At 43.7% G+C, this 26,870-nt stretch overlaps 1 protein-coding gene across 4 annotated transcripts in view; it reads left to right on the top strand.

Annotated features, from left to right (window-relative positions):
* Window positions 1–26,870, top strand: part of NMNAT2 (nicotinamide nucleotide adenylyltransferase 2) — a 72,772-nt gene continuing 45,902 nt past the window's right edge. The window contains exons 1-3 of one of the 4 annotated variants that reach the window (XM_083743988.1): window positions 1–234; window positions 5,129–5,226; window positions 5,314–5,465. In XM_083743988.1, the coding sequence (XP_083600114.1) occupies window positions 5,420–5,465 (46 nt within the window). In that variant the 5' untranslated portion in view covers window positions 1–234; window positions 5,129–5,226; window positions 5,314–5,419. Of the gene's footprint in view, window positions 235–5,124; window positions 5,466–14,334; window positions 14,489–26,870 lie in introns of those variants that run through there. The other 3 variants (XM_083743989.1, XM_083743987.1, XM_083743986.1) reach the window with 3 other exon arrangements.

Raw genomic sequence — 26,870 nt, 5'->3', positions numbered from 1 at the left:
TTTACATTTTGCAGGGTGGTCCTGTACCATACTTTACAGATGACAAGCCTTTTTAAAGGGCTCTAAGAGCAGAGTCTCTATTCTCCCAATCTTATTCTCATTTGAAGAGCTGCCTGGTCAAAGTCCTGTTTAAAGATAAATGGGCATCAGAAGGGAGAGCAGGGTCATTGAAGTGCCCATCAGCAGTGAGCACTTGGACAGAGCAGGCACACAGGTCACAGTCTTCCCCACTTGGTAAGATGCATTGTATTTCTATTTAGTATTCCCCCCCCCCAAAAAAAAATTAGATTATGCAAATTTTAAGCAAATATTTCCACCCAATTTATTTGTTGGCACTCTGTAGGTTGTTGTTGCTGTTGTTTAGTCATTCAGTCGTATCCAACTCTTCGTGACCCCATGGACCAGAGCATGCCAGGCACTCCTGTCTTCACTCTGTAGGTGGCTACCCTAAAATTCAGCTAAGTTAAATCAATTAAATCTGGATGATGCATTGCAGTTTCAGGTCCTGCTGCCACACCAGGCTAGATCAATGGGATAGCATGGATAAACTATTTAGTGAATGCATGCAAGGAATCCATCCAAATACAGATTTTGCATGATCAGAAACTAGGTTTGTTTTGCAACCATAACAAGAAGAGGGATCAAACTTTTCTAAAACGTTTGCAAGGATAACAATAACAACCACCACAACAGTAGCTGTATAAAAAGAGTGTATCCTTTATTCCCAATGTAGTGTATGGCTAATCTTTTTCAAAGGATGTGAACTCTACAATTCTGAAATGAACAAAAGAAAATTAATGTGTAAATGCATATTAAAAACCAATGTTAGTATTTTTCAGTAGGATCTCCCATAATAGATTCAGGTAGGTAGCAGTATTGGTCTGATGCAGTCGAAATAAATAAAAAATTAAAAAATTCTCCAGTAGCACCTTAGAGGCCAACTAAGTTTGTTCTGGGTATAAGCTTTCATCTGCATGCACACTTCTTCAGATACACTGAAACAGAAATCACCAGACCCTTGTATAACAGTCATCAACAGGTTTACCATACCCATCTCCTACTACCCTTCTGATAAAAATCCCACCCCACCCTCCCACTGTATATAAGGGTCTGGTGACTTGTTACACCAAGAACAAACTTAGTTGGTCTCCAAGATGCTACTGGACAATTTTTAAATTTTTAAATTTATCTCCCATAATATGAGTCTCAGTCACTTAATACATATGATTTCAAATAGGCTCTGGTATGGTAAAAATAACGTACTTCACACAACACAATTAACTCAAAGAATTCAGAATGTGTGTTGCTTTAAAATAAAATATTTTAAAAGAATTCAATACATTAATTGACCATAAGCATATCAATGGCTATTAGCTGTGATAGCTATATGGAATCTCATGTTCAAAGCTGTATACATCTGAATATTAAATGTTGGGACCAAAGAACAGGAGCTTTTGTCTCACCATTGATGAAAATACTGAACTAGTTCCTGTTGGAATATTATTATACTGGCACAAGCCTGTAGAGATAGTCTCCCTAGCATCAAATTAATCAGCCAAGGGCAGAACCTGGAAGCATTCCTAAAGTCAAAACAATAATTTTAGCTCATATTTAATGTTTGCCCTTTCACTCAATGACAAATAAGTAAAAGTGGATATTAGTAATAATTAGTGCTTTGGGGTTTTCTCCTATAATGATGAAACACACAATTTTTTCCCCCAATTCAAAGGTTGGTGGAGAAGCTCACCACCTATTACAGGTTTAGCATCAGGTGTTAAATGGAAAAGAGGTTGGAAAAGAGCAGCCCACTGCTTGAAGCTAAAGTCATGAGTCAGTGGGGCTTTGTTCAAAAAAGTCTGATAACAGTACTTCTGACTCACAGTCGGGGAGACCATACATGAATGTGTCCAGGGATTTTTACTTTCTGACTCCACTGTTATAGCTTGGAAATGTCAGGAAAGTAGGAGGGTGGTAAGATTCCCAAGAATAAATGGGCAAGAACAAAGGTCAGTTTCCACAAACCACTATGTAGCAGCTGAAAATTACATGAGTCATTCTCCCCATCTTTCCAGAAAAGTTTAGGATCATTCACTCCATGTTGTAATATCCAGGGTTCTACAAATTCACTCATCAGGTAGGCAGTAGAGCAACTGTCCTTCCCCTAAGTTTTCTGTGAATTGAAGAAAATGTGATGAAGGAGAGGATACTGCCATATTTCACACTGTCTTTGGCTGTGCCAAAGGTTGAGGTTGAGCAGGACCCTGCTTTTCCTACAAATCTCCTGCATGTTCCAAAGGGTTTGCTGTTGAGATAACCAGTCTCATATAACCTACATGCTTAAGTCTAATGCATGAAGGGGTTAATGCCATGGAGTAAGCTGTCCTGCCAGGCTTAGCTACCTCACTCCCCTTCACCTTGGGGGGAAGGTAATCAAGTCTATTGTTGTTGCTCCAGCTCAGACCGCATAGCTCTTACAAGCCACTTTTGAGTTCCTAGACCAATGATTTAGGAACTTCCACCAATGTAACTAAGCTAAGTTTTACTGCCTGTACAACTTTTGCAGAATGGAAAAGCACACAATTCTGACCTTTGGTAGGTTTGTAAGAGTTATGTCTGGAGTTTGGATCCTAGAATAATAGGCTGGGAGGGTTTTAGAATGTAGCATCTGATTGGCCATTGGAGTTGTCCAATCAGGCTCCAGAGAGAAAGTTTGAATTAGCCTATCAGGTGTGACCTAGGGTGTGATTACAGGATATATAGCCTGAGTCTGGGAGGGGCTCACAAAATTGGTGGACTCCTTGTGGCTTCAGTATTTTGTGTATTTCCCTGACAATATCAGCCAACATTGTGGAGTGAACATTGGGAAACTCACAAAAGGATGGCACAAGGTACATTGATAAATAAGTAAACATTTGTCTTTCACCTGCATTTCAGTTACCCACCCACCCCTTCCAAGTGATGTGTAGGAATTAAAACACAGAAGCAAGTTTTTTTTTCTTAAAATGAAGAGGAAGATAAAACACCACCATATCAAAAGTAATCAGTTATCCTAAAAAGGCCAAAGGAAGAAGATGGTTTTCACTATTCACTGAGAAGAGGAAAAGAACAGGCCAACGATGGTGAAGGCCCAGTCCCTCAAACCCACCAAGCTAACTTCTGTTACTGCTGGTACACAGATCAGACCTCCTACGAAGATCTCAGCTGGTGGGCCGTGTCTGCAAAATACATTGGGCTGACTAGTGGTGTGCTGTCAGTGGACTAGGTGACTAGGCTACTCTTCTAAACATTCCCGGTAAATTAAAGTATTAAAGTCTTAGAGCCTCCTTCCCAAAGCCCTGGAAGCTTCTGCCTGGCTTAGAGCGGGAGGCACAATGCTCATGGGCACAACGTTGTGACGTCATGACACTGGCCCTAACGATTCCCCTATGAAAAAATTCACCACACGCCGCTGGGGCCAACTCTGAAAAGGGGAAGAGTGGTCACCGAGAGTCTCCTATTCTGTACAACCTGAACAGGCACTGCTTGGGAGATGGTCAGGTGAGCCACTTCAGGTGCCTTCTCACACACCAAGTTATTTGTGTCTACAAATCTGTGGCCAGGTTTTATTTTGTGCTTTTGGGTGCGTTGTGTAAGAAGAGCTAACCTTTCTTTAAAAAATAAATAAATCGGGGCCATCCGGCAATCGTATGCAGCACCACATGTGTGTGAATCTGAAACAGCAAACTAAACATGATCGTTGTCTTCTGATTGTAGCCCTGCAGGTGGCCCCAGTACCTAAGGGCACCTCGGGTTTCCTCCTGTTTCATTCCCCAAATGCATATGGCTGGGTTTGAGTATCTATATCCTGGCTTGGGGCAAATAGGAAGGATGTTGGTGGGCAAAATTGCAGTGGCAGATCTAAGACCTAGATTTATGCTATGTGTCTGTATTTGTGCATGTGCTTGCCAGAAAGTCAAGAAAGTTCAGCCGTGATCGAATACAAGCCGGCTACTGTACCAGCATTCTGTCAACATGTTGCAAGGGAACATGTTTGTATGGAAACAGTATACTGCCTGGGCATAATTAAAGTTACAGTATACTCAACGGTGTATACTGGGAAAAAGGGCCATTGGGATATTGTCCCTCCTGTATCTCCCAGGAAAACGACTGTCCTAAGGCATCTTGCATCAGGGGGAGTTTCCTTGGAGAGAGCGTTCAACGAGTGGTGAGCCACCAGAGAAAAGACCCTTTGTCATGTCGTCTCCCTCTGGACTTCTCATGGAGGGGGTACACATAGATTGGCCTCGGATGTTGATTGCAGGGTCTGGGTCAATTTATATGGGGAGAGGTGGTGCTTGAGGTATTGCAGTCCTGAGCCATTTAAGGCTTTATAGGTGAAAACCCTCACTTTGAATTGCTTCTCTTCCTTGGCCACAATGGATGGGTAGCTGTATGCTGGGAACTAGCTTTGGCTGGCATAGCTAGATTGAACCGCCATTGCTTTCACAGCCTCATTCGGCAGGGATTGGGGTGGCTGGCAGCATTTCCTAATTTGTGAAATAAATAAATACAGAACTATCTCTACTTTACTCCTGACAGTGATGTAGGGTGTTGTTCACCAGTACTACAGAGGTCCAGGCCTTGTTTTTAAAGATTAAATTGGAAAAAGTAATTAGATGACCTACATAGTATTAGACTGTGAACTTCAGGTCCCCTCTTCAGGTTACAAGACTATCACGAGGTATAATTTCTTTCTGTTTCATTGCTTTTGGTCTCATTTGCCCTTTGCTCCTATTCAATTTGCTATTTGTGCCACAGCCGACTTGGGCTGAAAGTCCTGGGCTCATGTGAGTACAAATAACAGCTGAGCTCACAAAAATGTTCGGGGCAATTATTTTCCTTATGTGGTCATTATGTCCAAGATGGCTGAAATGGCTGAGCAGCACGCCATACTTGGGCATTCATATCACCGCAACAAACTGAGAACTGAGCTTGTGGTGGAACTCTCAGAGAACCATTTAGCAATGTTCGGTTGTTGCTCAGAAGAAGCTCGTATGGAATATGGTATGTGTGAATTATATTTTAAAACGAAGATGCATATGAATGGTGTGTTAAACAATCACATGGTTCCATTTTCTCTGCAGGGAAGGGGAGAGAGCAACATGGCCAGTAGTTAGGAATTGTGAGACATGAAGTCCAACATTTGGAGAGCCACAGATTTCTCATTCCTGGTCTAAGGGTACCCTGGTAATATTCCATTCATCACAGGTAAATTCAGCTCCCCATAGAATCAGAATTCCCCACTAGCCTGTCTTCTCTCTCGTCTGAATACAGCTTTCATCTGATTCTCTGCACCCATTGTTGCCATACACTGTTTTAAGATCAAGACATCTGCTCCTGGATCCTTTCACTGGTGAAAATAGAGCTCACCATCATCAACATGTTGATAGTAGCCGACTCAAAAGAAAGAGATGACCTTTATAAAGGTACATTTATAATTATGGAGTAAGTTGTTATTTGTCAGCTTTTGAAATGAAAATGCACCAGAAAATGTTTGGCCTCTTGAAATGCACAAAATATTATTGTGATCTCATGTTTTCGACTTTGAATATGTAGGCTTTCAGCATTTAGTGTTTGAATGTGCTTCTTTGTGTGCCTTGCAACATTTGTCTTTGCCTATGGATCCATGCCCCCCCCATGAAAGACCAACAGATATTTATAACCCTAATATCACTGCTGTTCCTGAGAGCGTTTTGTAAATTGCCCTCCAATCAAGCTTAGCTTAAATGCCGCATTTAGAAGAGGCCTGGCTGATGCTTACAAACAGCTTGCTGTGCTTTGCATGTACAAGAGCTTTGTGCATCATTTCCCATCTTTTAATTTTGGTAAATTTGAAATATGCAAAGTCTTTCACAACTCTCTGTCAACAGCCTTCAGCCTACAGAGTTTATTCAAGCAAGGCTTGGGAACCATCAGACACCCTAAGTTTTCTGAAGAAGCTTGTCAAGGAGACAAAAGAGATGCTATGAATCCCAGCTCGTAAAAGGCCCCCTGTTCTTCAGTATTTTCTATACTGCAGAAGAATGAGTCCGGAAGCAAAGAAAGAAAACTTGTTCCTTCCTACCCCCCCACCCCCCGTCTGACAACGGAAGGAGGACAGGATAGAGCTAAATAGTCATAAGTGGCATACAGAGACTGAATAGAGAACGTTATTTACCCTTTTTTTTTTTGAAAATTGATTTGAATTGTTTTTTAATTTATTTATTAAATTTGTCAGTCACTTTTTATTGCCCAGGGTAACCAAAAGCAATTTACAACTAAACAAATAGACATTAAACCCCACATAGATAACAATAAAACCAAAAGAGAAATACATTAAAAATATCCCGCTCACTTCTAAAAAGCCACAGATAGTCAAAGGTCAAAGGCCAGGTTATAGAGGAAAATTTTTGCCTGGTGCCTAAAGATATATAATGATGGCTCCAAGCAAGCCTCCCGGGGGAGAGTATTTCACAAACAGGGAGCCCCATCAGAAAAGGCCCATTCTCTGGACCTCTCATGGAGTTTTCCCCCTTTGGGCTTCCTGAAATAATAAAAGCAGGAGTCATGTGGCTTTGGCTCCCAGCTCTGCTGATCCTGCAAATGAACTAAATCTCTTTAAAAATTGAGATTTTACAACCTGCATCTGTAAAAGATTGCCTGATCGTTTTGTAAGAAAACCAAGTACTTTACTTTTTAAGCCATTTGGAACATTTTTCTTCTTCATTTTATTGCTAGTAAATGGAGACTTGTTTGCTGTGAATAAAACATTCACTTATTTGTAAAGCTAGGTGTCTGTGATTTATTCCAGCCTAAGTATTTTAGTGGGGAACATTTCTTTAAAGGTGGACTAGGGCAGATGCAAATCTACTCAAGTTTAAATGTGCTTGGAGCAATTGCCATTGTGCTTAACTCTGCTGCTTGTTAGTATGAATCTCTCTTTCAACTCTCTCCTCCCTCCAACCATTTTTAGTATATATGATTGATGCATTTTTTGAATAATTACTTTGATCAATTAATTTTTTTCTTGATAATTTAGATGACACCTTTAGATTTTGTAATTATTTAAGTTATTGTTATTTAGTGATAGTATTACAGATGGACTGTAAGCCTGTTTGTGTATGTGTTTGCTCTCTAAACACACACACACACGTTTGCGTGTGTGTAATTTCCAATACCAGAGTTCATGCAGACTACAGATTCTGCCTGGCAGTATGCTATGGTGTCAACTCAGTTATTTGGCGGTATCTTCAGTGAAGCTGTTGATGAGGGTCAACCAGGGTGAAGCTGTAGTTTGGGATAAGCTGGCTTGAGGCAGCAAAATCACAATGCTGCAGCAGGTGCTGTAATCAGTAGCGCGAACAGCTCCAGTTGCAGCTGCAGTATTGCTTCAACAATGCTAGGCCTCTGATGTTATTTCAGCTGAGCAAGTATGATGATTTGCAAAGGTCCACTCCTGAAACTGAAAATGCAAGGGTTAGGATGAGGTGTTTCATTTGCAATTGCATGTTGTGAGGCTGTTAGACAGCCACACATTGCACCTATTGCTAGTGAGCAGACAGGCTTCAATGGACTGGCCATGCAGCTGGGTCTCCAGACTGATGGAAAGATCTCAACCACAACCAGTAACAGGTTTGATGTTTGCCAAACTGTCCCCTTCCTCTGAGGGAACTTCAGATGTGGTTCAAGTGCTATAAGCTTTCTTGAAGGAAAATGCTTCTTTGCTGAAATAGCCATGCAACCAAACATAGATTGCCCCATATTGGCCAACAAACATACCTGTAACCAAAGAGCTACATGTGTGCAATTAATGCACACAGTTGTAAAACGTATCAGGCAAACAATGGACAGATAATAGAGAGGAAAGGGTGGATCTCTGCAATGAATAAAACCTGACTACTTTAGGACATTTACATTGGCTTCCAGAAGAAGGGGTCGTCTTATGTTTGTTCCCCAAAACTCAATTAAGTTTGAAGCAAAATGGCCAACAGAACTGCCTCCAGAAAAGAGGGTGGATTTGGAGCATGCACCGTTTACAGCTTCCTGAGAGAGCATATATAATATGATGATGTTTTCCAAAGTGTTATTGTCACTGCCCTCCTGTTTTAATTATTGCTATTGTTCCATTCTTGCAAGGATTGCTGTTTTCTCTCCCTCCAGTTCCCCTTTCTCTCCCTCCAGTTTGTGCCCTCCAAATCTTTCCTGGGGTTTCCCTGACACTACAGAGCAGGTTTGGGGAGAGTGCAGAGAGGAGGATGGTTAGTTCAGTTGCAGAAGTCTTGCTCTTGTTGGCTATGCAACCCTAGAATTTTATCATTTTGCTTTGCTATATTTAATCAATCCATTAATCAAAAGCATTTCCAGATGTCTAATTTTAGTAAGTCCCTAAATGGTATGCAAAAATATGCTAGTTTATGTAGTTGTTGTTGTTTAGTTGTGTCCGACTCTTCGTGAACCCCTGGACCAGAGCACGCTAGGCACTCCTGTCTTCCACTGCCTCCCACAGTTTGGTCAAACTCAGGCTGGTAGCTTCGAGAACACTGTCCAACCATCTCGTCCTCTTCTCCTTGCACCCTCCATCTTTCCCAACATCAGGATCTTTTCCAGGGTGTCTTCTCTTCTCATGAGGTGGCCAAAGTATTGGAGCCTCAGCTTCAGGATCTGTCCTTCCAGTGAGCACTCAGGGCTGATTTCCTTCAGAATGGAGAGGTTTGATCTTCTTGCAGTCCATGGGACTCTCAAGAGTCTTCTCCAGCACCAGAATTCAAAAGCATCACGTAGTATGTAGTACTTGATTGCAATCTGCTTTGGTTATTATTCTACTAGAAAAGTTGGGGGTTGGATTAATGATCCTCAGGAGTCCCTTCCATCTCTACAGTTTTATATATTAGCTAAACTACACAGCACTGTATTATATGGAAGCCCATATAATAGCTGCCACTTTCTAGAATTATAGAATTATAGAATTATAGAATCATAGAGTTGGAAGAGACCACAAGGGCCATCGAGTCCAACCCCCTGCCAAGCAGGAAACACCATCAGAGCACTCCTGACATATGGTTGTCAAGCCTCTGCTTAAAGACCTCCAAAGAAGGAGACTCCACCACACTCCTTGGCAGCAAATTCCACTGTCGAACAGCTCTCACTGTCAGGAAGTTCCTCCTAATGTTTAGGTGGAATCTTTTTTCTTGTAGTTTGGAACCATTGCTCCGTGTCCGCTTCTCTAGAACCTGTCAGACGCAGCTGCTGTGATGAGTGGGACTGAACTGGACAGTCTATAACAGGGAATAGTAAAGTCCTGTGTTGTTCAGACCAGGGAGCAAGCTTCACAAATAGATTTTTAGGGGTTAAGCAGTGCCCGGTGCCCTGTAGCTCTTGAGAACCTTCATTGGTAAGTCTGGCTGTTATTCTGGTAGGTCTCTTCTCAGACCAGAGAGCTTGGTGGTGTAACACAGGATAAATCCCTGCATGGAGCACCTTGGATTCAGGATCTGCTAAGCTTGCTCGAACCCTGACACAATCTGGAAATAAAAACCATGTTGGTGGATGTCTTCCTTCATCTCTGAGGCTTTGAAGGAACTTCAAAATGAACAAGAAAATCTGAAAACATTTTGCCTGCCCTGTGCATGCTTGCAGTCTCCATTCAATGAAAGCTCATCACAAGCATTTTAAAACAGAACCATTTTCTTTTCAGCTTTAATAGCTATGGAAATATCGGTTTAGAAGAAGAAAGCAGAATTCCTCTGATGCAGTGCCGAGGGTTTAATAACACTCTCTGGCTTGGGCAAATGATCTTGACTTTCTGTTTCCTGACACTGATCTGTTGCCCCTAAGGAAAGCTTATAAAATAACAGGATGGAGAAGAAGAAAACCCCAACCCCAGCCTTTCCAATAAGCAAAAAGGGATTTTGCTGATTTGGAATAAGAGCCATAAAGGGGAAACGATAGATCAATAGCTCCATGTAGATCTTTATTGTTCTCAGAGATGAAAAGCCTGCATTTTTTTATTGTTATTGTTTTTAAAGAATAGAGCAATGCTAGGATTGGTGGAGGAGGAGTTGATGCTGCTTACAGCATAAACATTATAGGCTCTATGCTTGGAAATTTGAAGGAAGAGATACTTGCAGTTTTTGTTTGAACCCCCCCCCCCCATGCTAAAGAGGGATCTGCATGACAAATCAGTCGTTGTCTGTGGTTGAGAGAGCTTCATCCAGCAGATGGGAGACCACATTGCTACCAAAGACAGGGAATCCAAAGTTATACTTTTGTGTCAAAAGGTTGGAGTGGGGGGCAATGACTCTGATTTGGCATACACAGATTGCAGAACACCTCTTAGGTTTTGCTCTGAGAAGGTATGCAAAATTGTTGCTATTATTATCATTGGATTTCTAGCCTGCTTTTTAGAGGGGAGGTAAGGTAAAGGGACGCGGGTGGCACTGTAGGTTAAACCACAGAGCCTAGGACTTGCCGATCAAAAGGTCGGCGGTTCGAATCCCCGCGATGGGGTGAGCTCCCGTTGCTCGGTCCCTGCTCCTGCCAACCTAGCAGTTCAAAAGCATGTCAAAGTGCAAGTAGATCAATAGGTACCGCTCTGGTGTACAGCTTCCGGGTCATGTGGCCAGCATGACTAAGCCTCAGTAGCTTTTTTATGCTGGCACTTTTACCAATGTATGAGTACCAGCATCTCATTGTGGGCACCACAATATGTCCATTTCACAGGAAAAAAGCTGGTGATGCTCGAATACACCCCCCCCCCAAAGCAAGGTCAAAGTACAGATGAAAAAGCAGGCAACACTACCCCTCAAAATAAACAAAGCCTCCCACCAAACAACCCCCAATAGCAAAACCACCTCAATTAAAAAACAACCACACCAATTGGGAGGCTTAGTGGGCCTAGACAAGTGCCAAGGTGTGTGTCTGAGGGAGTTGGGGTGACTATGGACACAGCATTGGGGAACTCAGGATTAAATGCCAAATCACACAAGTGTGCATGCAGATGTGGGTGGCAAATGGGGAGGGAGGGGGAGAGAGAAAGGGAGGTGTATGAAAGAGAGACATTTTTTACTCTGGAACCACCCACCACTGGCTTCAGTCCAACCAAGCTACCAAGATGTGGTACTCAACAGTTCTCAGAATTTCTCAGACATGGTTCTCTAGCTGCTGGATTACAACTCCCATCATCCCTCACTGCTGGTCCTGTGAGCTATGGATGATGGGAGTTGTAGGTCAGCAACAGCTGGGGACCCAAGTTCGAGAAATACCGAAAGGGACTGCGGCCCTTGGCAGAAGAAGGGTTCCCCATCCCTGGCCTAGACTAAGGGCGTCAGGAAGTGACAACAAAAGAGAAAGTTATTAATATGCAACAGGCTACAGTGGTGTGTAGAGATTTGGGTTTTTGAGCAGAGGCAGAAGTACCCAGTTCAAATCTTCCCTCTGCTGTGAACTCACTAGCTGCCCCCCTCCCCCTGTCTCAGCCTCAAATGCTTATCTGCAAAACAAAGGAAAAAAGAATTCATTCCACAAAGAAAATTCAGCACCAGCGATCCCTCACTATCTCCCTGACAGGCTTGTTTTCTATGTGTAGAGATTTTCATAGAATCACACAATTGTAGAGTTGGAAGGGACCCTGAGGAACATCTAGTCCAGCCCCCTGAAATGCAGGGATATTCAGCCTTCCCATACAAGGATTGAACCTGCAACCTTGCCATTATGAGCACCACATGCTAGTCAACTGAGCTATTCAGTATTGCTGATGTTAAGAACCTCTCTTTGCTAGAGAGGTTAAAAGCAACAAAAAAGGCTTTTATGGGTATGTTCGTAGCAAAAGTAAGAACAAAGAAACAGTGGGGTCACTCAGAGGAGAAGATGGTGAAATGCAAACAGGGGACACAGAAAGGGCTGAACTCCTCAATGCCTTCTTTGCCTCAGTCTTCTCCGATAAAGAAAACAATGCCCGACCTGAAGAATTTGGAGCAAATGATTCAGCAGAGGAAACACAGCCCAGAATAACTAAGGAGATAGTACAAGAATACTTGGCTAGTCTAGATGTATTCAAGTCTCCAGGGCCAGATGAACTGCATCCAAGAGTATTAAAAGAACTGGCAGATGTGATCTCAGAACCACTGGCAGTCATCTTAGAGAATTCCTGGAGAACAGGCGAAGTCCCGGCAGACTGGAGGAGGGCAAATGTTGTCCCTATTTTCAAAAAGGGGAAAAGAGAGGACCCAAATAATTACCGCCCAGTCAGTCTGACATCAATACCAGGGAAGATTCTGGAGCAGATCATTAAGCAAACAGTCTGTGAGCACCTAGAAAGGAATGCTGTGATCACCAATAGTCAGCATGGATTTCTGAAAAATAAGTCATGTCAGATGAACCTGATCTTGTTTTTTGACAGAATTACAAGCCTGAAGATGAAGGGAACGCAGTGGATGTAGCCTACCTTGATTTCAGCAAGGCATTTGACAAGGTGCCCCATGATATTCTTGTAAAGAAGCTGGTAAAATGCGGTCTTGACTATGCTACCACTCAGTGGATTTGTAACTGGCTGGCTGACCGAACCCAAAGGGTGCTCATCAATGGTTCCTCTTCATCCTGGAGAAGAGTGACTAGTGGGGTGCCACAGGGTTCTGTCTTGGGCCCGGTCTTATTCAACATCTTTATCAACGACTTGGATGATGGACTCAAGGGCATCGTGATCAAATTTGCAGATGACACCAAACTGGGAGGGGTGGCTAACACCCCAGAGGACAGGATCACACTTCAAAACGACCTTGACAGATTAGAGAACTGGGCCAAAACAAACAAGATGAATTTTAACAGGGAGAAATGTAAAGTATTGCACTTGGGCAAAAAAAATGAGAGGCACAAATACAAGATGGGTGACACCTGGCTTGAGAGCAGTACATGTGAAAAGGATCTAGGAGTCTTGGTTGACCACAAACTTGACATGAGCCAACAGTGTGACGCGGCAGCTAAAAAAGCCAATGCAATTCTGGGCTGCATCAATAGGAGTATAGCATCTAGATCAAGGGAAGTAATAGTGCCACTGTATTCTGCTTTGGTCAGACCTCACCTGGAGTACTGTGTCCAGTTCTGGGCACCACAGTTCAAGAAGGACACTGACAAACTGGAACGTGTCCAGAGGAGGGCAACCAAAATGGTCAAAGGCCTGGAAACGATGCCTTATGAGGAACAGCTAAGGGAGCTGGGCATGTTTAGCTTGGAGAAGAGGAGGTTAAGGGGTGATATGATAGCCATGTTCAAATATATAAAAGGATGTCACATAGAGGAGGGAGAAAGGTTGTTTTCTGCTGCTCCAGAGAAGCGGACACGGAGCAATGGATCCAAACTACAAGAAAGAAGATTCCACCTAAACATTAGGAAGAACTTCCTGACAGTAAGAGCTGTTTGACAGTGGAATTTTCTGCCAAGGAGTGTGGTGGAGTCTCCTTCTTTGGAGGTCTTTAAGCAGAGGCTTGACAACCATATGTCAGGAGTGCTCTGGTGGTGTTTCCTGCTTGGCAGGGGGTTGGACTCGATGGCCCTTGTGGTCTCTTCCAACTCTATGATTCTATGATTAAAAGAATATGAGTCTGCACCAGCAGTTTAAAGTGATACAGCCTGAACAAAGGCTTATCACCTGATTGAGATATAACCCAACAATAGTGTAATGAAGGTTGTTGTTTATTGGCTTAAATTCGTGCCCATCTCCTCCTCTCTTGTCTTCCATCACCACTAGATCTTATAGGTAAGATACACACAGAGAGAGACACAGCACCTCTAGAACTGTGTGCTTCTGTGGTGTCTGAAATCTTGACAAGCAATAAAACCGCTAGCACATTGGCAAAGCTGAGCAGGGTGCAGTCTGGTTTCAAACGGAATACGTTAGTGCCAGGTTAAACCCTGCTGAGGCCCCTAGGCAGTCAAACTCTCAAGGTGGGGGTGAGGCAGGGCTCGCAAATTATCTCCTAATATGTTTTTGATTTTACCAACCAACCATTTTAATAAAGCAATTTTATTTCAAGATCAATTCAATTTTATTTTGATCCGTTGTCACAGGGCCCAGAAAAGGCTTGGGGCCCATAGGCCTACTCTGCCTATTTGCCTACTCTGCCCTGTGTTGAGATTGCTGTGTTGCAGGGGTCCCTCGGGCCCCTTCCACCTCGATGATGCTATGAAAAGAAACTAAGTTAAGAGGGCTGTTTCAGGCAGCGGTGCTGCCCCTCCCAGAGGCCTGGGGAAGCGAGCAACTCCCGCCTGGCGCGCAATGCGTTAAGCGCAGAGGGGAGGGGCGCTGCTTGCGTCGGGGAGCGCGCAGCCTTCCCTCCCTCTGCAGACCCATTGAGACACACAAGAAAGGGGAGCGAGCGAGGCGGCAGCACCATGACCGAGACGACCAAGACTCACGTTATCCTGCTGGCCTGCGGCAGCTTCAACCCCATCACCAAAGGGCACATTCAGATGTTTGGTGAGTCCCTCCTCTGCGCGCCCAGCTCTGCCGGTTGGCGGGGCTCCTGCCTTTCTTCCAGGGTGGCGTTGCTTGTTTTGCTGGCTCTGGTCCAGGAGTGGGGTGGTGGATGCTGGCCGGACCTCTTGCCGGGCTTGGCAGATCTGGAGGAGGAGAGGTTTTCTTGCTAGGACCAAACTGCTGCAGAGCCGGGCAGGAGAGCTGTTTTGCGCCCTGGGGCCATCCCAGGGACGGCCGAGGCAAGGGAGGGGCAGCGGCTCTTCTGGACCTAAGGGAGGGGGCGCAGGAAAGCTTAGCGGGCTTCTTGGCTTGCGGGTGGGTGCGTGCGTGGGGAACAGGATCGGGAGCGTTTAGTAGCGGCGTCAGGAGAGAGACAATGTGGGGCTATTTCGAGCGGGAGTGCCAGAGCTCCCCGAGGAAGGGGCGTGAGAGAGGTGATGCATTGGTGGTTGGGTTCTTCTGGAGGAGGTTTTCTGGGGGTTGGAGCAGCCGGAGCGGAGATGGGGGGGGGGGGAGAGCAGGCTTGGGAGGAGGAGGGTGGGGTGTGCGCGGCGGCGGCGGCGCTGGTGGGAGAAGATGAGATGATGGCTGATGGATATGCAGGAGGATGGATGGATGAATGAGAGGTTTGCCTGGTAGCTAAGGGAGGGCGGTTGGTGGCAGCAAAAGGCAAGGCGTTTGCAGAGCTTGTTGTTTGCGGATGGGGAAGCTCTTCTCCTTGGGAAATGTCAGCCTCGTCACCTGCCACTGAATCAGTGAATGAAAAGCCAGGGATGTGAGATCTCCAGCTTCCTCCTCCTGATCTGGTTACCTCTCTTAGTGGGGTAGCGCCTTTATTAGCCACTGTGCTGGCAGAGAATGCCATCCAGTACAGTCATACAGAGAGCCAGATTTGCCATGGGATGTACATTCTGCAGGCAAGAGCTGAAAGCGGAAAAGCCTACTGGAGTGACAATGTGTGTTTGTAAACATGTACTTGTTGCAGTCAGGCTTTACATGCTTAGAGATATACTTCACATCTTTGGCATACCCACAGAACAGCCCCATACCGTGCAAAATGGCCCTGCCCCCTCTTGTGCACATTGAATTAAACCGGAGTATGCAGACTAGGAGATACGATGAGTTTTTGTTGGGGGAGACTGTCTGAAATCTTGGATCACAACCTCAAGAGGGAGTTTCATGCCAATGGCTACCTCTAGTCTCAGGTTGGAGTGTCAGCTGTTGGTCTCTGTATCGACAGTGGTGTTGCATTCGTGTTTGTATGTATGTGTCAATCCTATGTATACACAATGGCTGCTTCAGTTTTGGAGGCCATACTATGCAATTTTAAGAGAATTAAAGGATGATAATGGGGGTGGTGTCACCTTCCCTCTTTTAAAAAGCATTTGTGTAGATATGGTGTGCTGAATCTAATCAATTATAGCTATTTTGTATATAGAACCAGGGTCAGTGAGTGTCATCTTGCATATGTATCTTTGAGGTCTGTATAAAAGAAGAGGCTTTTTAAAATGGGGTTTGTATGCATGGGCAGGAAGGTTAAGAGCTGTTTGCTGTCCATGACTGTAAGTGCTGAAATTACTTCACAGCTGAGAACAGGAAACACCAGCCTTTTTCCATCACTAGAAGTCTAGAGAGATTGTTGTTAAGAGATTGACCGACCTTGGAAATACTGAGTGATATTGATGATAAGGTGTACCTGCTTGGCACAAGCTAAGCAGCTGACTCATTGAGAAATTAGTGAGGTCAAAGTGGGAATTGCGATAACAACTCATTTCTCAGAAAAAAACGTGTGCCTATAATCATAATAGAAACACACAGAGTAGTGGTAAAATTCACCCTGTTCTCATTTGGTTTGTAAATACAGCTCAAGTCTCAAAAAAGCTGCCTATGCGATGGAAATTCACTAGACTCTTTCAATGCAGCCAGAGGAGACGACTTTCCACCAATTCACACCAGAAGGGAAAAATGCACAGAATTATAAATAATGCACATGTTGTGCAAGTTAAAAATTGATTTGTGCCTGCTCTAAAGACCACTCTTCTTTCTTTTCAAGAGAAGGCCTGGTCATGTGTTTACAACACTGGGAACAATCTGTGATCCACCCCCACCCCCCAAAAAAATCAATCAGAGTTTTGGCGAAGGTGAGGTCAGGGTTGTATTTAAGACACAGCCGAACATTTAAAGCAGCTTCAAGAAGAGTCTGCTCAGAGATAGGAGGATTTTGGCTTTGTACATCAGCATATGCTAATATTGTTATGCAGATGAAATAAATCTGAATGAATGCAATAATACATTCCCTGATTGTAAAATGGCGCATAATGAGAACCAGGAAGTCATTCCCCCCCTGCCAGGTGCCTGCTGGCTTACAGATGCTCTTATTTCCATTTAATATGAGCACTCACAAAGCTTCTCACATCTGCATAGGTTCCCTTTAAGAGCACATGGCACTGCTGTGAAATGCCAGGACCTGCATCCTAGGAAGTGAAGGAACATCCTGTCCCCGTAGCCCTTTCATTTCCCCTGTGTCAGCAAAGTGGATGAGAGGCCCAGGCCAGATCTCTTGCACAGAGGCCTGCATTGCCCACCTGCTCATTCCCAGCAGAGTCCTGATCTGTCTTCAAAGGCAGTTCCTGCAGACTTAAACCCAGGCTGAGGGATGCTGGGTTATCTTATTGAGATAAGCCAGGGAAGACTCCCAAACAATTCAGGGCTAGGCAAGATCTGAAGACCAGATAGGGAAGGGAACGGAGAGATGGCATATCGTAATGCCTGAGATGCAACTAGGCAATTCCTCAGTTCATATATATATATATATATATAATCCCACATGGTTTTCCTACTTGCCTTTTTATATCCCAGGAGCCAATTTTACCTCTTCCACCCTTTCCTAGCTCAAGATTTGGGAATGCCTAATTCTCCAGCAAGCTTGAGGTTCTTTGTAAAAGCCATATGGTAAATAACATCTGTCATTAAAGATTACTTTATTATATTTGTATACCACCCGTCATCTGAAGATCCAAAACAACAGGAAGCCATGTATATTTTAAGCTGGAAGCTGATTGTAAGCCATGATATTGTGGCTTTTGGGGTGCTGAAGTGGGGAGAGAGAACAATTGTGAACCTTGAGCTTGTAAAGTAAAATGTGGGAAATAGACCCTTCTCTCTATTCTTGTCCTCTTTTGATTTGTGTATGTTGCAGGGAAGGAGCCAGGAGCCACCCACTTTGGTGAACTTCATAATCCCCATCTTCCCATTCAGCTATTCCCTCGCTCTCAGCTTGTCTCCTTTTGTGGTTTCCACTCTTGTGAAAATGTACTCTTTGTAGGACCCTTAGGGCAGGTGGGGGGAACCTTTGGCTCTCCATATGGTTCTCAACTACAATTTTCATCATCCCATGCTTGCCAGGGCTGATGGGAGTTGTAGTTCAGCAACACCTGGTGGGTCAAAGGTTCCCTGAGCTATATAATTAATACCATTGGCATAACTAACAATAGAGGGGGAAATGTCTGCATGTGGAGGATACTTACATTGACTTACCATGCAGGATTACACACAATTTACAATTAATATAGGGGCAGTTGGGACTCATCAACCTGAGAAGGTAGCCCATCTAGGAGAAGGAAAACTTTGATCCTAAACCTCTGCTGCCTTGTGGGGTTATCTTCGGGAAAACAAAAGGTTCAGGAGTAAACCCTACAGAAATCTGGATGGCGCCCTGCGTGCCTCCTGAGGGCATCTCCTGCAGCCAAATGGTGCCAGGCGCCTTGCTCTGCTTTCCTCTGGACCCCATTAGCGAGGCCAAGAAGGGGGTCTTGCCGCCTGGGCAGCCCAGGACCTCCAGACCCACTGCCCAGGCTTGCTCCCAGGGAGGTCACTTCGGTGCTGCTAACACAGCAGTTTGACTTCACCCCCAGAGGCACACGCTATTGACTCTCAAGACAGACAGATGCGAACAACCAAACGATAACAACAAAGAACAAAAGCCGGTATAAAAAAGATCCACTGAGAAGAGAACCATAAAATAATTCCTAATCCAACATTCCATGTAAAACCAATAAACAGTTACATGATTTAAAACCAGCTCATCATTTAACCTAAGGAAAAATAATTCTTTTGAAAAACAAAACAGGGCAGAAACCGGACACACCTAGGTTGGGAGGAAGTTCCACTGACATGACGTGAGACATGGGTGGTGCTGTGGTCTAAACCACTGAGCCTCTTGGGCTTGCAGATTGGCAGGTCAGTGGTTCAAATCCTGCTGCTCTGTCCCAGCTTCTGCCAATCTAGCAGTTCGAAAGCACACCAGTGCAAGTTGATAAACAGGTACTGTTGCGGCAGGAAGGCAAACAGTGTTTTCATGGACTCTGGCTTACATTACTTGGTTGTAGAGGGGTGTGTGTGTTGTGTTTCAATGTGCGTGTAAGAATTTGTCATTACACATACTGTGTAATCAAACCAAGTAGTCTTCTTTTTCAACAATACACACCAGGAACTGTGGACCTTTAAAGATGCTGAAGTAGATTCTTCCTGCTCAGAAGCTGCTGTGTCACAAGCCTTCTGGCTGTTGTTGCTCAGTGTGTTGTGCATCTGGTTTTTTCCTCTTCTCTGTGGCTAAATATGCTTTATGGTGTTAGGCTACTGTCATAAGACAACTAGTAGCTGCAATTGTGGTATCTTCCCTGGCCTGCTACTCTCAGTAAAACTTCAACGTTTGATGTTTTATTATGTTTTATATTCAGCTGGAAGCCGTCTGGAGTGGGTGGGGTATTTTATTATTATTAATAATAATATTAATATTTTTATTGCAAGGTTGCATCCATGACAAATGCTTCTGTTGCTCATCTCTACCTATACTGCTGAATCCCCAAAAAGCATTAGTTCTGATCCCAGAAATGCAGATTTATGCTATTTTTTAAATGCCTTCCAAACATTAAACTAACACAACAACATTTTTCAGAGACTGGCCAACAATTTCTGGAGGGGCTTTGTCTGTAACAAAGACCCACTCAAAGCATATTTTGAAGGCATAATTGTCACCACCAAGGACAAAAATGTGAAAACTTGTCAACAGAGACTATAACCTGCTCAGCTCTGCTGCCCAAAGAGTACCAATGCTGGCAGAGTGCCCTGTGCCACGTTCCAGGTTTTGAACGTTAAAGAATCCTTCCCCTCTTACAGCCTGTTCACCCCATGTCATCTTATTCTGCTATTGCAAGAGAAACTGGAGGTGAATTTAATTTTAAACCAGAACTACTGCTCCGGCACTGGCCCATTCTGTTTCATTCAGTGCTTATCTGGAAATGGTGAAAAGTCATTTAGATTTTTACAGTCTTGTGGAATCAGTTTGTAGCAGCAGAACAGTCTGATCACATGCTGCAATACTATTACATTAAGAGCTGGTTCGTGCATTCATGTTACAACACTTGATTACTATTCACTTGGGGCTGTTTCACACACATTCATATTTTGATTTTTCTGTTCTTAATTATTTAAGCTGTAGTCGTATTTCTGCTAACTGGGAGTAAGTCCCATTGAATGGTTTCTGAAAACATACCTTTTTAGGCAAGCATTCTCCAGATATGAACTTCTGATTTTATTGTTTTAGAAGGTTTTTTTTTACCTGTTTTGTTATGCTTTTTATTGTTTGCTTTATTGTATATTTTACTTACTAACTGAATTTGTAGAGTGTATCACAGGGAGGTTAACAGTATAAAAATACAAAAATATGTAACACAGTAACAAACACAAACAATAATGCCCCCAAGTGTTAAGGATGTTTTAATGCCCAATGGATTTCTTATTGTGTATTTTAATTATGTATTGATTTTATATTTGTAAACTACTCTGAATCCATTTTTGAATATAAGCAGTATACAAAATAAAAATAACACTATAGTAATATTAACAACCACAACTTAATGGGTTCTGTTTCAGAGGAAACCTGTAAAGCATTCCACTTTTTCATTTATGCAGATGTATACTCTATGCTTCTGCAATAGGGGAGCAAGGCATAAATCTGCTTAAATAAATAAGCGACTACATGGCCAGCAGCTGACCGAATTGACTCCACCAGAAGGCACTGTATTTAGAGGCAATGCCAAGTGAATCAAATGCTCTGCTTGTTGCTTAATGATACAGTCATCAAGGGATGAACATGGATTCCTGAACCAGCCTTTGATGACTGTGACTGCCAGTCCTAGCATAGAACCCAGGATCCTGTCCACGCCAAGCATCAGATGTTGCAGAGTAGATGCTTTGTATCTGTCGGCATCTGGGGCTGCTCTCCAAATAAGTCCTTGGGTGTGATTCCAATGGAAGCATGGCAGTGCTGGACATAGTCAAAGCTCCCTGTCTGGTGGTGTTTATTTGGGGTGAAGTGGGTTGAGACCAGAGGCACTTGCAAGTTGCTTTTCTAACCATTATAGGGGTGAGGGAAAGGAGAAGGAAACTTTCTGGCAGGCTACAGCCAGGATCTTACTCTAGCAGGATAGTCAAAGGTGAAATAGGCTGGAGGTCAGGCACAGGATCAGGTAAACAAGGCCCAAGGGATGGAGGAGGAAGAGGTCAGAAGATCAGAAGGTGGGATGGTGGTCAGGTAATGGCTGGCCATATAAGAACCAAGGCAGGAACGGAGGCAAGGTGATGCATTTTGATGGACAAGTTGCTTCAAATGAGAAGTATAGGTTGGAACAGAAGTTCTATATAGGAACTGAGGTCCCTATTGGTTCCTCAAGTCACACGATCCTGACTTGACTGAGGAGCTGCACATCAAGATTCTTTCAGATCAGGGAGACGGTATGTCTGTCCCTCCAGATACAGTTCCCTTCATCGCCCATGGTACCTGAGGCTGACGGGGATTGCAGTGCCACAGCATCTGAAGGGTGGTAGCTTTTCCACCCCCCTGTTTTAGAATGACCTTGCCATCTGTAAAATGGGCTTGTGATTATCAGGTTTAGCCAACTGGTCACATTTTGTGGCAGCTGCTCAGCTTCATGTATTCTCTCTCGTTTGAATACAAAGTGAAAAACAGAACCAAACAAGAGCAGACAGCACTGAGAAAGAAATACCAGTATGGAGCAATGCCACCATAAGCAGTGATCAAGAACTATTCTTGCCGGGGGGATGCTTTTTGGGGGACGCAAAGATCCCTGCCCTGCCTCCCCAGTGGCGAGCTGCCAGGTTCTGTTGGCATAGGAAGCTTCCTTATGCTGGCTGAGTCAGGCCACTGGGTCCAGTTACTCAGTCCTGTCTGTCCTGGCCAGCAGGGGCTCTTTGGGGTTTCAGAGAGGAAATATTTCAAGCCTGGAGATGCTGGGAGTTGGCCATGATGATTGTAAGATCAATTGTTCAGATGCTAACTGGGGTTAACAGGGAATTTCAATGCCCCCTCTTGCTCCCCCATCTTTTGGCACTTTATCTTTAAACTGGATTTGGACAGGACTGTCCTCTGTAAAATTGTGCATGCAATCGCCCTTACTGAAAATAAAATAGCCATTCTAGCCCTTTCTTCTAGACAAGGCTTAAATCCCTGTGACTGCGTATATATATGTGTGTGTGTGTGTGTGTGTGTGTGTGTATATCTGTGTGTGTGTATATATCTGTGTGCTGCATCAATGTCTTTCCAGTTTGCTTCCCTACCCCCAAAGAGCCAAGCTGAAGACTTCCTTTGTTTTTTGAATGGCAGATTAAGCCGGCAGCCATCCATCTGAATCTACAACAGACTGTACTTACTCTGTATGCCTAGATGAAAGTTGTGTAAGCTCGAAAGCTTGCAACATTTCACAAGGCAAGATGGTCCACTGAAACAGAACATGCTACCTATTTCCTGACCCTACTCTGTCAGCCTAGCACTGGGAGGAAAATTGCTATACCTTCAAATTAATCATCTTATCTGTCAGCCTAGAGTTGTGTTTTATATAATATAATAAATATAAAAAGGAGCTGCATGTATATACTGTAATCTGAGATAGCTGCTTTCTGGCAGAGGTAAATGCAGTGCCGACTCTTTGTCCTTCACACTAGGTGGGAGTTTCATCCTCTCATAGCAAAGAGGTCGGTGCTTCCTCAGCCTCGTTGAGACCATAGAGCGGATGACAGATTAGTTCCGACCGACTTGTAAATAAGAGCACCGCAGTTATTAAGACACAAAAAATAAGTAAATTGCTTGCCAGCCTGCCTACGTATAACCAAATAATAGTGTGAGCCTATGCATATTTACTCGGATGTAAACCCCATTCAAGCTAAACAGGTCTTACTCCCAAGTAAGTATATATTGGATTGCATATATAGTAAAATGTAGACTAAAGGAAAAGAGTTTGTTTCTTGTAATGCATTGCTATTTGGTCGCCTGGCAACAAAGCTGGCCACAGGAGACCACCAGCCCAGCGGCTATTTACAAGCCTGCATTTAGTTCTTCCAGCCAGGGCTGTTCTGTTGATATCTGAATTGCCAAGCACTGCAAATGACGGTGGAATTTCACAAGAGCACACTTCACAAGGCCAGAAACCAGTGCTGGCTTCTGGAGGGTTTTTGGGGGGCTCTTGGGAAAGGCACCCTCAGTGGTCCCCTAGTGAGTCTACTTCATTGCTGCCATGGTTGCCAGCTGCTGCTGCTCCTCTGCTTCATCTCTCTGTTACTGCCTTCTTGCCTGGCAGTGGCAAAGAGTGGGCGGGCAGCGGGTACCTCCTTCATTGCTCGCTTGCCCATCACCTCTGGGCCAGAGCAAAAGACAGGTGACAATGCAGGGTGCCATTGTCCGGGGCTTGTTCTCTTTTTTTAACCGACCAATCAAATCACATCACATAAATTCCGAATTAAAAAGCCGAATTTTAAATTTTTGTTGAGGGGACCCATATTTCAAGTTCCGAAGGGGGATTCCGATCATCTTCTTGCTACTGCATTAATATCCAAATCAGTCCAAAGAAAGTTCATAAATCTATCCAGTCTTATCTTGCTGGTTCCACATCTCAGCTTGTTCGTATATTTTTTTCTTTTTTTCTTTATGATCTCTTCTGATAATCACCTTAAGCAGATAAACTCCAATTATAATCCTGTGTGAATTTTCCGTTCGTCCAATTCTCATATCGAGATGGTTTCCATATATCATTGCTTTCATAAATAACATCGCTCTTTCCACCATTTATCTCGCATTCTGTCCAGGGCTTGTTCTCAGTGGGAATCCTCCTGAGTTGTGGGTCTTTGGCACTGACTTTGCCAGAAGCTCAAGTTTGCAAGCAATAAGAGAACTGGGCCAGAACAAAGAAGATGAATTTTAACAGGGAGAAATGTAAAGTATTGCACTTGGGCAAAAAAAAGGAGAGGCACAAATACAAGATGGGTGACACCTGGCTTAAGAGCAGTACATGTGAAAAGGATCTAGGAGTCTTGGTTGACCACAAACTTGACATGAGCCAACAGAGTGACGCGGCAGCTAAAAAAGCCAATGCAATTCTGGGCTGCATCAATAGGAATATAGCATCTAGATCAAGGGAAGTAATAGTGCCACTGTATTCTGCTCTGGTCAGACCTCATCTGGAGTACTGTGTCCAGTTCTGGGCACCACAATTCAAGAAGGACACTGACAAACTGGAACGTGTCCAGAGGAGGGCAACCAAAATGGTCAAAGGCCTGGAAACGATGCCTTATGAGGAACGGCTAAGCGAGCTGGGCATGTTTAGCCTGGAGAAGAGGAGGTTAAGGGGTGATATGATAGCCATGTTCAAATATATAAAAGGATGTCACATAGAGGAGGGAGAAAGGTTGTTTTCTGCTGCTCCAGAGAAGCGGACACGGAGCAATGGATCCAAACTACAAGAAAGGAGATTCCACCTAAACATTAGGAAGAACTTCCTGACAGTAAGAGCTGTTTGACAGTGGAATTTGCTGCCAAGGAGTGTGGTGGAGTCTCCTCCTTTGGAGGTCTTTAAGCAGAGGCTTGACAGCCATATGTCAGGAGTGCTCTGATGGTGTTTCCTGCTTGGCAGGGGGTTGGACTCGATGGCCCTTGTGGTCTCTTCCAACTCTATGATTCTATGAAATAAATCTGAACTCTGCAACCCAAAAATCCAAATTATGTAAGTGAGGTAAATAGTGCAAGTAGATCAGCTTGCATAAATTACCAAGTTAGCTTTAATTTGGTTTGGGGTGGGTGGGTGGGAATCAGACTTGTTTTGTCCCTAAAGGAGGATGGAAATGTAGGGAAATGAGGCATCTCCAATTAACAGAGTTGGGAATAGAGGTCTATAAAAATTACAAATCATTATCCCGTCGCCCTCAGTCATCTTGTTTTTCTAAAACTTCAAGAGAATTATACATTGCAATTGCCGCAGCAAAACAAAACAAAACAAAAAACTTATAGTTCAGAGAGCTACCATAAAGTAGATGGATGGCAATGTAAATTTAACATCCATATGCTTTGCAATTTTTACAGTGGTTTTTTTTTTTAATTCCACATCCCAAATTTTTATCATCTTTACAAGTGTCAACAAGGGGATTAAACTCTGCCACTAGCACTGAGGATCTTTGAAAAAAATGTACATATGATTAAATATTTATTTAGCAGTCTTTATTGCATTCTGTGAAATATTGTCTCTAACCTTAGCATTCAAAAAGTAATCCCATCTTTCTGTTTCATTTACATATTCAAAGAAACCAACGGTAATATTTTTTAAAGGGCAATACTGTAAATATTAAGATTGACAATATTTCCTCTTTAGACACAGTATTACATGGTTACACCCCACAAGCAAAAACAAAACTTCCTACACAAAGAAAAGTACCGGTAGCTCATCATAGAAAAAGCAGGGATGACTTGTTCTGGTGCTAGTTGTCTTGTTTTGTGTTTTGTTTTTACTTTGTATGGGAGAGTGTTAAGGCATGCCAACCCCTCACCCCTCCCAATCTATAGCCTCAGGCGGCACACTCCAAGATACGCTTTATCATGGGATTCTGTTGAAGATATACACAGCCCATTCTTGTGGAACGTGGACAGTATACTTTGCAGTGAAGGCTGATCAAAATCAGCAAATGGGGCATTGCCATCAGCCAGCCCCCAACTGCTTCCCTCCTTACTTACAAAGAAGCGAATGGCTCTGTCTGTCATTGGCTCCAGCTCCCCCTACTGTTGACCTCCCTTCCTGCTGCCCTACCAGTCCCAGTGGAGGTCAATTGTAAAATAAAAACAATATTCTTTGCATTCTGCCCTAAAAAAAGAAAACAACATTTCTGTACCAAAAAAACCTTAATTCTTTAACCTGTATAAATTATGCACAAGCGCATTTGCATAATATCTCCTATTTCACATAAATGCATTCTGCAGTGTTTACAAAATTGTCTCATTAATCCTGGGTCTGCTCGTCATTGGAAGGGAGGCTCAGGGAGTTGTGCAGCAGCACTGAAGCTCTCTGTTCCCAGCCAGGCATGATCTTACTCAGTTATCCCACCAACTTTCAGTAAACGTGGCCAGATCATGTGATTTCATGCCTCTTGGTAACTACAGGGGTGAATAACTTGCAATGCAGTCTTCAGTGAGTTTGCTCACAAGTAAGTTCCAGTCAGTGGCGTAGCGTGGGGGGTGCAGGGGGGGCCGGCCGCACCGGCCGCAACATCTGGGGGTTAGGGTTAGGGGGCGCAAATCCACGGGTTAGGGGGCGCAAATTACTTGCCTTGCCCCGGCTGCTGACAACCCACGCTACGCCACTGGTTCCAGTGAATTCAATAGGATTTCCAGGTAAGTACCAGGACTGAGCCTTGCTTGCGTGTTCTCTCTCTCTCTCTCTCTCTCTCTCTCTCAAATAAAAATAAAAATGGAAAGCTTTCCTTCTCAGGAATCCTAGCCATACTTACTCTTGTGCTTGTGTAGTATCTCAGAAACCCAGGCCTAGTTAAGAGGGTGTGTTCCAGTGGCAACCTCAGTTGTAGAGGGAATTTTCAGCAGAGATCATTTGCATGAAGGCTTCCCTTGCTGAACATCCCCTTTCTTACCCCGCTTCTAAAGGTGTCCAAGCCCAGTGCTCTGTTGCATCTGACCACCCTAACTGCAGCTGAAGGATGGATAATGCAGAAAAACCCTGCAAAGATGTGTGATTACTCTTTCTGTGCAGAATTATGCTTCGTTCTGAAATTGCTCAACATCTTAAGCAGGCTAATACTATGCTTCTGACTGAAGCCCTGGTACCTACAAATACATGCAAAGTCTTCTTTAAGAGCTGCACTTTATATCATTGCCTCTTCCCATTAGAATAAATTCATTTTTTAATTACAAGCTTCTGTAGATTATTAGAGCCTGTAATTCTTAAAATCTCTATCTCTCTCCATTATTCTTGGCAAAAACGATCAGCCAAACCATAGTTTACCAGGTTGACTCAAATATGCTTGCACTTAC

Source organism: Podarcis gaigeae, assembly GCF_964106915.1.
Source record: "Podarcis gaigeae genome assembly, chromosome: 6".
Classification (NCBI taxonomy): Eukaryota; Metazoa; Chordata; class Lepidosauria; order Squamata; family Lacertidae; genus Podarcis; species Podarcis gaigeae.
This window is presented reverse-complemented; position numbering and strand designations above follow the sequence as displayed.